Source organism: Engystomops pustulosus, unplaced genomic scaffold (genome assembly GCF_040894005.1).
Source record: "Engystomops pustulosus unplaced genomic scaffold, aEngPut4.maternal MAT_SCAFFOLD_118, whole genome shotgun sequence".
In the NCBI taxonomy this organism is placed as follows: domain Eukaryota; kingdom Metazoa; phylum Chordata; class Amphibia; order Anura; family Leptodactylidae; genus Engystomops; species Engystomops pustulosus.
In genome coordinates this window covers 178,110-190,025 of record NW_027284999.1, presented here as the reverse complement: position 1 = coordinate 190,025, position 11,916 = coordinate 178,110, and the positions used below count along the sequence as shown (strand labels likewise).

General features: G+C 52.0%; 1 protein-coding gene across 2 annotated transcripts in view; it reads left to right on the top strand.

The window, feature by feature from the left end:
* Positions 1–3,285: 3,285 nt before the first annotated feature.
* Positions 3,286–11,916, top strand: part of LOC140107124 (calsequestrin-2-like) — a 78,369-nt gene continuing 69,738 nt past the window's right edge. For both annotated transcript variants that reach the window (XM_072131673.1, XM_072131672.1), the window contains exon 1: positions 3,286–3,548. In XM_072131673.1, the coding sequence (XP_071987774.1) occupies positions 3,315–3,548 (234 nt within the window). In that variant the 5' untranslated portion in view covers positions 3,286–3,314. The remainder of the gene's footprint in view (positions 3,549–11,916) is intronic.

Below are 11,916 nucleotides of genomic sequence, written 5' to 3'. Positions count from 1 at the left end.
AGCTTCTCCTGCAGCTCCTCCTCTCCTCTAAGGCTGTATGAAGAGGTGAAGCTTCTCCAGCACGTCCTCCTCTCCTATGGGGTTTCTGTGTGGAGGTGAAGCTTCTCCAGCAGGACCTCCTCTCCTCTGGGCTTTCTTTGTGGAGGTGAAGCTTCTCCAGCAGGTCTTTCTCTCCTCTGGGCCTGCTGTGTAGAGGTGAAGCTTTTCCAGCAGGTCCTCCTCTCCTCTGTGGCTGCTGTGCAGAGGTGAAGCTTCTCCAGCAGCTCCTTCTCTCCTCTAAGGCTGTATGCAGAGGTGAAGCTTCTCCAGCAGGTCCTCCTCTCCTCTGGGGCTGCTATGAACAGGTGAAGCTTCTCCAGCAGGTCCTCCTCTCCTCTGGGGCTGCTGTGCGGAGGTGAAGCTTCTCCGGCATGTCCTCCTCTCCTCTAAGGCTGTATGCAGAGGTGAAGCTTCTCCAGCAGGTTCTCCTCTCCTCTGGGCCTGCTGTGTAGAGTTGAAGCTTCTCCAGCAGGTCTTCCTCTCCTCTGGGGCTGCTATGAAGAGGTGAAGCTTCTCCAGCAGGTCCTCCTCTCCTCTGGGGCTGCTGTGCGGAGGTGAAGCTTCTCCAGCAGGTCCTCCTCTCCTCTGGGCCTGCTGTGTAGAGTTGAAGCTTCTCCAGCAGGTCTTCCTCTCCTCTGGGGCTGCTATGAAGAGGTGAAGCTTCTCCAGCAGGTCCTCCTCTCCTCTGGGGCTGCTGTGCGGAGGTGAAGCTTCTCCAGCAGGTTCTCCTCTCTTCTTGGGCTGCTGTGTGGAGGTGAAGCTTCTCCAGCAGGTCCTCCTCTCCTCTTGGGCTGCTGTGCAGATGTGAAGCTTCTCCAGCAGGTCCTCCTCTTCTCTTGAGCTGCTGTGCGGAGGTGAAGCTTCTCCAGCAGGTCGTCCTCTCCTCTGGGGCTGCTTTGCGGAGGTGAAGCTTCTCCAGCAGGTCCTCCTCTCCTCTTGAGCTGCTGTGTGGAGGTGAAGCTTCTCCAGCAGGTCCTCTTCTCCTCTGGGGCTGCTGTGCGGATGTGAAGCTTCTCCAGCAGGTCCTCCTCTCCTCTGGGGCTGCTGTGCGGAGGTGAAGCTTCTCCAGCAGGTCCTCCTCTCCTCTAAGGCTGTGTGCAGAGGTGAAGCTTCTCCAGCAGGTTCTCCTCTCCTCTGGGCCTGCTGTGTAGAGGTGAAGCTTCTCCAGCAAGTCCTCCTCTCCTCTGGGGGTGCTATGAAGAGGTGAAGCTTCTCCAGCAGGTCCTCCTCTCCTCTGGGGCTACTGTGTGGAGGTGAAGCTTCTCCAGCAGGTCCTCCTCTCCTCTGTGGCTGCTGTGTGGAGTTGAAGCTTCTCCAGCAGGTCTTCCTCTTCTCTGGGACTGCTGTGTGGAGTTGAAGCTTCTCCAGCAGGTCTTCCTCTCTTCTGGGGCTGCTATGAAGAGGTGAAGCTTCTCCAGCAGGTCCTCCTCTTCTCTGGGACTGCTGTGTGGAGTTGAAGCTTCTCCAGCAGGTCTTCCTCTCTTCTGGGGCTGCTATGAAGAGGTGAAGCTTCTCCAGCAGGTCCTCCTCTCCTCTGGGGCTACTGTGTGGAGGTGAAGCTTCTCCAGCAGGTCCTCCTCTCCTCTGGGGCTGCTGTGCAGAGGTGAAGCTTCTCCAGCAGGTCCTCCTCCCTCTGGGGCTGCTGTGCAGAGGTGAAGCTTCTCCAGCAGGTCCTCCTCTCCTCTGGGGCTACTGTGTGGAGGTGAAGCTTCTCCAGCAGGTCCTCCTCTCCTCTGGGGCTGCTGTGCAGAGGTGAAGCTTCTCCAGCAGATCCTCCTCTTCTCTTGAGCTGCTGTGCGGAGGTGAAGCTTCTCCAGCAGGTCGTCCTCTCCTCTGGGGCTGCTTTGCGGAGGTGAAGCTTCTCCAGCAGGTCCTCCTCTCCTCTTGAGCTGCTGTGTGGAGGTGAAGCTTCTCCAGCAGGTCCTCCTCTCCTCTGGGGTTGCTTTGCGGAGGTGAAGCTTCTCCAGCAGGTCCTTCTCTCCTCTGGGGCTGCTGTGTGGAGGTGAAGCTTCTCCAGCAGGTCCTCCTGTCCTCTGGGGCTGCTGTGCGGAGGTGAAGCTTCTCCAGCAGGTCCTCTTCTCCTCTGGGGCTGCTTTGCGGAGGTGAAGCTTCTCCAGCAGGTCCTCCTGTCCTCTGGGGCTGCTGTGCGGAGGTGAAGCTTCTCCAGCAGGTCCTCCTGTCCTCTGGGGCTGCTGTGCGGAGGTGAAGCTTCTCCAGCAGATCCTCCTCTCCTCTAAGGCTGTGTGCAGAGGTGAAGTTTCTCCAGCAGGTCCTCCTCTCCTCTTCTCTCTTACCCACAACTCCTTTCTTAGCCAATCCGTTCCCTACAGATCCTCCTCTAGGTGGCAGTGGCACACAGAAGCAGGTGCTTGGATATTTAGTTCGGTTTACTCCTAGAGCAAGACTTATCCACCCAATTAACCCTTGGACCAAGATCTTGATAGACCTTATCAGGTGCTCAGGGATTGACTACAAAGTGTGGACTCTCATTTTCATGGTCTGGTCTATCTTCTCAGCAGTAGTAGATCCTCACACTTGTATCTCCAAAAGTCATTTACCTGCAGAAATGAAAGTCAACAGGAGATTTGGGTCTTCTTCATTTCCAGTGAAGCTTGGTTCTGGTTCTGGTACCGAAAGTGTCAAACCATTAAAAACACACAGATTATGTTTATCCAGGGCCCAGGTCTGAAGTTGCAGCGGCTCCGGAGATATTCCGGATATGCTACTAAAGTTTTTTTCTATTAACTTTAATTGTTAATCCCAAATTCTCCAATCCACTATCCAGGAGCTAAACTTAAGCAAAAACCCACAGAACCGATCCTGTATGTACTGTATGCGGGGACTATATGTGCGGACTGTATGTGGGGATTGTGTGCGGGGACTGTATGTTGGGACTGTATGTTGGGACTGTGTGCGGGGACTGTGTGCAGGGACTGTATGCGGGGACTGTCTGAATGGACTGGGGATCGCACATCCCATGCGGGGAGGCTGTGACGGGTCTGGTATTAGAGCTGTGAGGTTGGGGACAGTGTCTACAAGGAGCAGCTGTACCCAGCAGCACAGAGCATTTCAGCAGAAGAGATTGAGCAGAGTCCCCCCTGCAGTGGAGAAGGCTGAGACCCCCAGCGCTGCTGACCCCTCACCTCCCGGATTATCCTGCCTCTATTTATAGTCCTGAAACAACTGTCTCCTAAAAATGGAGATGGGAGTGGGAGATGTCACTATGTAAGGTGGGCTCCGGCGCCAGCCCGTCACACAGCCCCTCGCTCTCCTCCATGCACGCCGTCAGTCTCCTGGTGTGGGGGTCCCTCCTGGCCCTTTGTGGGGCTGAAGAGGGTCTCCGCTTCCCCTCCTATGATGGAAAGGACCGTGTCCAAGAGCTGAGTGACAGGAACTATCGGCAGGTGATGAAGAAATACGACATCTTCTGCGTCTACCTATGGCAGAGCCCGAGCCCTGGAGACAAGACGGCACAGAAGCAAGCCCACCTGACCGAGAGCGTGCTGGAGGTGAGTGCCCGGCCCCCCGACCATCACATGTCACCGCCTCACTCTGGGGGGCTGCAGAATATGAGCCCCCCGACCGACACACGTCACCTCCTCACTCTGGGGGGCTGCAGACTAGGAGCCCCCCGACCATCACATGTCACCTCCTCACTCTGGGGGGCTGCAGACTATGAGCCCCCCGACCATCACATGTCACCTCCTCACTCTGGGGGGCTGCAGACTGTGAGCCCCCCGACCATCACATGTCACCTCCTCACTCTGGGGGGCTGCAGACTATGAGCCCCTGACCATCGCATGTCGCCTCCTCACTCTGAGGGGCTGCAGACTATGAGCCCCCCGACCACCACATGTCACCTCCTCACTCTGGGGGGCTGCAGACTATGAGCCCCCGGACCATCACGCGTCACCTCCTCACTCTGGGGGGCTGCAGACTATGATCCCCCCGACCATCACATGTCACCTCCTCACTCTGGGGGGCTGCAGACTATGAGCCCCCCAACCGACACACGTCACCTCCTCACTCTGGGGGGCTGCAGACTGTGAGCCCCCGGACCACCACATGTCACCTCCTCACTCTGGGGGGCTGCAGACTGTGAGCCCCCGGACCATCACGCGTCACCTCCTCACTCTGGGGGGCTGCAGACTGTGAGCCCCCCGACCATCACATGTCACCTCCTCACTCTGGGGCGCTGTAGACTGTGAGCCCCCCGACCATCACGTGTCACCTCCTCACTCTGAGGGGCTGCAGACTGTGAGCGCCCCCGACCATCACATGTCACCTCCTCACTCTGGGGCGCTGCAGACTGTGAGCGCCCCCGACCATCACATGTCACCTCCTCACTCTGGGGGGCTGCAGACTGTGAGCCCCCCGACCATCACATGTCACCTCCTCACTCTGGGGGGCTGCAGACTATGATCCCCCCGACCGCCACATGTCACCTTCTCACTCTGGGGGGCTGCAGACTAAGAGCCCCCCGACCATCACTTGTCACCTCCTCACTCTGGGGGGCTGCAGACTGTGAGCCCCCCGACCATCACATGTCACCTCCTCACTCTGGGGGGCTGCAGACTGTGAGCCCCCCGACCATCACATGTCACCTCCTCACTCTGGGGGGCTGCAGACTATGAGCCCCCTGACCATCACATGTCACCTCCTCTTTTGGGGCGCTGCAGACTATGAGCCCCCTGACCATCACATGTCACCTCCTCTTTTGGGGGGTTGCAGACTATGAGCCCCCCAACCATCACATGTCACCTCCTCTTTCGGGAGGCTGCAGACTATGAGCCCCCTGACCATCACATGTCACCTCCTCTTTCGGGGGGCTGCAGACCGGTAAGTTTGCCGGGGAGGATTGTGGAGGATTATTTTACACCTTTTCTGCTCATTTTCGAGGTGACTGTTGGATATTTGGGGGCGGTCCCTGGTCGGGGGGGGGGGGAGGGGTCTCATAGATGTCAGGAGAGATGTATAAACACTTCCACAATACAGAATTAGGGGAAGGTCCCTGAGGCTTCCAGTGTTCAGGACGCTACAACTCGTCCCAAAGCCCCAGGACGGCACCGACACAGTGGGGAACATTTACTTACCTTGTTCTGTCGCGATCCCAGAATCGGGCGGTCCGACGAAGATGAAGTCCGGCACGATTCACGAAGCTCGTGCGCACGAGTTCCTGCATGCGTCCGCCGGAGTTCACCTGCTTCTTCCCGGTGCATGTAAGTGCGTGCCTTGCAACACAATTTTAAATGTTAAATCCTGCGCACAGTCCGAATCCGAGTCCGACGGCCACGCCCCCGATTTCTGTTGCCTGCATGCTGGTCGCGAAATCTGATTGCGTGCGACACAATCCCTGGCACGATGCAGCGCAAATGGAAAACGAAAATGTGATCCGCGGGCCCTTAGTAAATGAGCCCCAGTGAGCCCCTGGAGCTGCACACCTGCACTAGACTCTATGGGGCACATGTACTAAGAGTCCGAATCGCTTTTTTCCGCCGGGTTTCCCGAATTTTTCCCATTTGCCTGGAATTGCCCCGGGATTTTGTCGCACGCGATCGGATTGTGGCACATCAGCGCCGGCTTTCACGCGACAGAAATCGGGGGGCGTGGCCGTCGGAAAACTCTACTAATTCGGAAAAAACGGGGAATTTTAAAAACGAATTGTGTCGCAAAATCAATCACTCACATGCACCGGGAATAGGTTGGTGAACACCGGCGGACTTCAGCGCAGCAGCGACACCTGGTGGACATCGGGCGCACGACCTTAGTGAATCGCCGGAAGACCCGAATCCTCGCCGGAGAACGCGCCACTGGATCGCGACAGGACCGGGGAAGTAAATGACCCCCCTGTATCTCAAGGGACCAGACACCCCATAATATTCATACAATAATATTACACCCGGCTGTAGGTCCCCTCCAGGGAGGAGGATCCGGGAAACCCCAGGGGCTTTACAGAAACCTGAGAAGTGACAGATGCAGGAGGCGAGGGGTCGGCTGATAATCCCTTCATCCTGCTGGATGTATGGAACAGTGATAATCCATAGGATACACTGGAGACCCTGCACACAGCACACAGATAGTATATACAGGCAGTGTGATGTCACATCTCATAGGATACACTGGAGACCCTGCACACAGCACACAGATAGTATAGACAGGCAGTGTGATGTTACATCTCATAGGATACACTGGAGACCCTGCACACAGCACACAGATAGTATAGACAGGCAGTGTGATGTCACATCTCATAGGATACACTGGAGACTCTGCACACAGCACACAGATAGTATAGACAGGCAGTGTGATGTCACATCTCATAGGATACACTGGAGACCCTGCACACAGCACACAGATAGTATAGACAGGCAGTGTGATGTTACATCTCATAGGATACACTGGAGACTCTGCACACAGCACACAGATAGTATAGACAGGCAGTGTGATGTCACATCTCATAGGATACACTGGAGACTCTGCACACAGCACACAGATAGTATAGACAGGCAGTATGATGTCACATCTCATAGGATACACTGGAGACTCTGCACACAGCACACAGATAGTATAGACAGGCAGTGTGATGTCACATCTCATAGGATACACTGGAGACCCTGCACACAGCACACAGATAGTATAGACAGGCAGTGTGATGTCACATCTCATAGGATACACTGGAGGCTCTGCACACAGCACACAGATAGTATAGACAGGCAGTGTGATGTCACATCTCATAGGATACACTGGAGACCCTGCACACAGCACACACAGATAGTATAGACAGGCAGTGTGATGTCACATCTCATAGGATACACTGGAGACCCTGCACACAGCACACAGATAGTATAGACAGGCAGTGTGATGTTACATCTCATAGGATACACTGGAGACTCTGCACACAGCACACAGATAGTATAGACAGGCAGTGTGATGTCACATCTCATAGGATACACTGGAGACCCTGCACACAGCACACAGTATAGACAGGCAGTGTGATGTCACATCTCATAGGATACACTGGAGACTATGCACACAGATAATATAGACAGGCAGTGTGATGTCACATCTCATAGGATACACTGGAGACCCTGCACACAGCACACACAGATAGTATAGACAGGCAGTGTGATGTTACATCTCATAGGATACACTGGAGGCTCTGCACACAGCACACACAGATAGTATAGACAGGCAGTGTGATGTTACATCTCATAGGATACACTGGAGACTCTGCACACAGCACACAGATAGTATAGACAGGCAGTGTGATGTTACATCTCATAGGATACACTGGAGACTCTGCACACAGCACACAGATAGTATAGACAGGCAGTGTGATGTCACATCTCATAGGATACACTGGAGACTCTGCACACAGCACACAGATAGTATAGACAGGCAGTGTGATGTCACATCTCATAGGATACACTGGAGACTCTGCACACAGCACACACAGATAGTATAGACAGGCAGTGTGATGTTACATCTCATAGGATACACTGGAGACCCTGCACACAGCACACAGATAGTATAGACAGGCAGTGTGATGTTACATCTCATAGGATACACTGGAGACCCTGCACACAGCACACAGATAGTATAGACAGGCAGTGTGATGTCACATCTCATAGGATACACTGGAGACTCTGCACACAGCACACAGATAGTATAGACAGGCAGTGTGATGTTACATCTCATAGGATACACTGGAGACCCTGCACACAGCACACAGATAGTATAGACAGGCAGTGTGATGTTACATCTCATAGGATACACTGGAGACTCTGCACACAGCACACAGATAGTATAGACAGGCAGTGTGATGTTACATCTCATAGGATACACTGGAGACTCTGCACACAGCACACAGATAGTATAGACAGGCAGTGTGATGTCACATCTCATAGGATACACTGGAGACTCTGCACACAGCACACAGATAGTATAGACAGGCAGTGTGATGTCACATCTCATAGGATACACTGGAGACTCTGCACACAGCACACAGATAGTATAGACAGGCAGTGTGATGTCACATCTCATAGGATACACTGGAGACTCTGCACACAGCACACAGATAGTATAGACAGGCAGTGTGATGTCACATCTCATAGGATACACTGGAGACTCTGCACACAGCACACAGATAGTATAGACAGGCAGTGTGATGTCACATCTCATAGGATACACTGGAGACTCTGCACACAGCACACAGATAGTATAGACAGGCAGTGTGATGTCACATCTCATAGGATACACTGGAGACTCTGCACACAGCACACACAGATAGTATAGACAGGCAGTGTGATGTCACATCTCATAGGATACACTGGAGACCCTGCACACAGCACACAGATAGTATAGACAGGCAGTGTGATGTCACATCTCATAGGATACACTGGAGACTCTGCACACAGCACACAGATAGTATAGACAGGCAGTGTGATGTCACATCTCATAGGATACACTGGAGACCCTGCACACAGATAGTATAGACAGGCAGTGTGATGTTACATCTCATAGGATACACTGGAGACCCTGCACACAGCACACAGATAGTATAGACAGGCAGTGTGATGTCACATCTCATAGGATACACTGGAGGCTCTGCACACAGCACACACAGATAGTATAGACAGGCAGTGTGATGTTACATCTCATAGGATACACTGGAGACTCTGCACACAGCACACAGATAGTATAGACAGGCAGTGTGATGTCACATCTCATAGGATACACTGGAGACCCTGCACACAGCACACAGATAGTATAGACAGGCAGTGTGATGTCACATCTCATAGGATACACTGGAGACTCTGCACACAGCACACACAGATAGTATAGACAGGCAGTGTGATGTTACATCTCATAGGATACACTGGAGACTCTGCACACAGCACACAGATAGTATAGACAGGCAGTGTGATGTCACATCTCATAGGATACACTGGAGGCTCTGCACACAGCACACAGATAGTATAGACAGGCAGTGTGATGTCACATCTCATAGGATACACTGGAGACCCTGCACACAGCACACACAGATAGTATAGACAGGCAGTGTGATGTCACATCTCATAGGATACACTGGAGACTCTGCACACAGCACACAGATAGTATAGACAGGCAGTGTGATGTCACATCTCATAGGATACACTGGAGACTCTGCACACAGCACACAGATAGTATAGACAGGCAGTGTGATGTTACATCTCATAGGATACACTGGAGACCCTGCACACAGCACACAGATAGTATAGACAGGCAGTGTGATGTCACATCTCATAGGATACACTGGAGACTCTGCACACAGCACACAGATAGTATATACAGGCAGTGTGATGTCACATCTCATAGGATACACTGGAGACCCTGCACACAGCACACAGATAGTATAGACAGGCAGTGTGATGTTACATCTCATAGGATACACTGGAGACTCTGCACACAGCACACAGATAGTATAGACAGGCAGTGTGATGTTACATCTCATAGGATACACTGGAGACCCTGCACACAGCACACAGATAGTATAGACAGGCAGTGTGATGTCACATCTCATAGGATACACTGGAGACTCTGCACACAGCACACAGATAGTATAGACAGGCAGTGTGATGTCACATCTCATAGGATACACTGGAGACTCTGCACACAGCACACAGATAGTATAGACAGGCAGTGTGATGTTACATCTCATAGGATACACTGGAGACCCTGCACACAGCACACAGATAGTATAGACAGGCAGTGTGATGTTACATCTCATAGGATACACTGGAGACCCTGCACACAGCACACAGATAGTATAGACAGGCAGTGTGATGTCACATCTCATAGGATACACTGGAGACCCTGCACACAGCACACAGATAGTATAGACAGGCAGTGTGATGTCACATCTCATAGGATACACTGGAGACCCTGCACACAGCACACAGATAGTATAGACAGGCAGTGTGATGTCACATCTCATAGGATACACTGGAGACCCTGCACACAGCACACAGATAGTATAGACAGGCAGTGTGATGTTACATCTCATAGGATACACTGGAGACTCTGCACACAGCACACAGATAGTATAGACAGGCAGTGTGATGTCACATCTCATAGGATACACTGGAGACCCTGCACACAGCACACAGATAGTATAGACAGGCAGTGTGATGTTACATCTCATAGGATACACTGGAGACCCTGCACACAGCACACAGATAGTATAGACAGGCAGTGTGATGTCACATCTCATAGGATACACTGGAGACTCTGCACACAGCACACAGATAGTATAGACAGGCAGTGTGATGTCACATCTCATAGGATACACTGGAGACCCTGCACACAGCACACACAGATAGTATATACAGGCAGTGTGATGTCACATCTCATAGGATACACTGGAGACCCTGCACACAGCACACAGATAGTATAGACAGGCAGTGTGATGTCACATCTCATAGGATACACTGGAGACCCTGCACACAGCACACACAGATAGTATATACAGGCAGTGTGATGTCACATCTCATAGGATACACTGGAGACCCTGCACACAGCACACAGATAGTATAGACAGGCAGTGTGATGTCACATCTCATAGGATACACTGGAGACCCTGCACACAGCACACAGATAGTATAGACAGGCAGTGTGATGTTACATCTCATAGGATACACTGGAGACCCTGCACACAGCACACAGATAGTATATACAGGCAGTGTGATGTTATATCTCATAGGATACACTGGAGACTCTGCACACAGATAGTATAGACAGGCAGTGTGATGTCACATCTCATAGGATACACTGGAGACTCTGCACACAGCACACAGATGGTATAGACAGGCAGTGTGATGTTACATCTCATAGGATACACTGGAGACTCTGCACACAGATAGTATAGACAGGCAGTGTGATGTCACATCTCATAGGATACACTGGAGACTCTGCACACAGCACACAGATAGTATAGACCGGCAGTGTGATGTCACATCTCATAGGATACACTGGAGGCTCTGCACACAGCACACAGATAGTATAGACAGGCAGTGTGATGTCACATCTCATACGATACACTGGAGACCCTGCACACAGCACACAGATAGTATAGACAGGCAGTGTGATGTCACATCTCATAGGATACACTGGAGACCCTGCACACAGCACACAGATAGTATAGACAGGCAGTGTGATGTTACATCTCATAGGATACACTGGAGACCCTGCACACAGCACACAGATAGTATAGACAGGCAGTGTGATGTCACATCTCATAGGATACACTGGAGACCCTGCACACAGCACACAGATAGTATAGACAGGCAGTGTGATGTCACATCTCATAGGATACACTGGAGACCCTGCACACAGCACACAGATAGTATAGACAGGCAGTGTGATGTTACATCTCATAGGATACACTGGAGACTCTGCACACAGCACACAGGTAGTATAGACAGGCAGTGTGATGTCACATCTCATAGGATACACTGGAGACCCTGCACACAGCACACAGATAGTATAGACAGGCAGTGTGATGTTACATCTCATAGGATACACTGGAGACCCTGCACACAGCACACAGATAGTATAGACAGGCAGTGTGATGTCACATCTCATAGGATACACTGGAGACTCTGCACACAGCACACAGATAGTATAGACAGGCAGTGTGATGTCACATCTCATAGGATACACTGGAGACCCTGCACACAGCACACACAGATAGTATATACAGGCAGTGTGATATCACATCTCATAGGATACACTGGAGACCCTGCACACAGCACACAGATAGTATAGACAGGCAGTGTGATGTCACATCTCATAGGATACACTGGAGACCCTGCACACAGCACACACAGATAGTATATACAG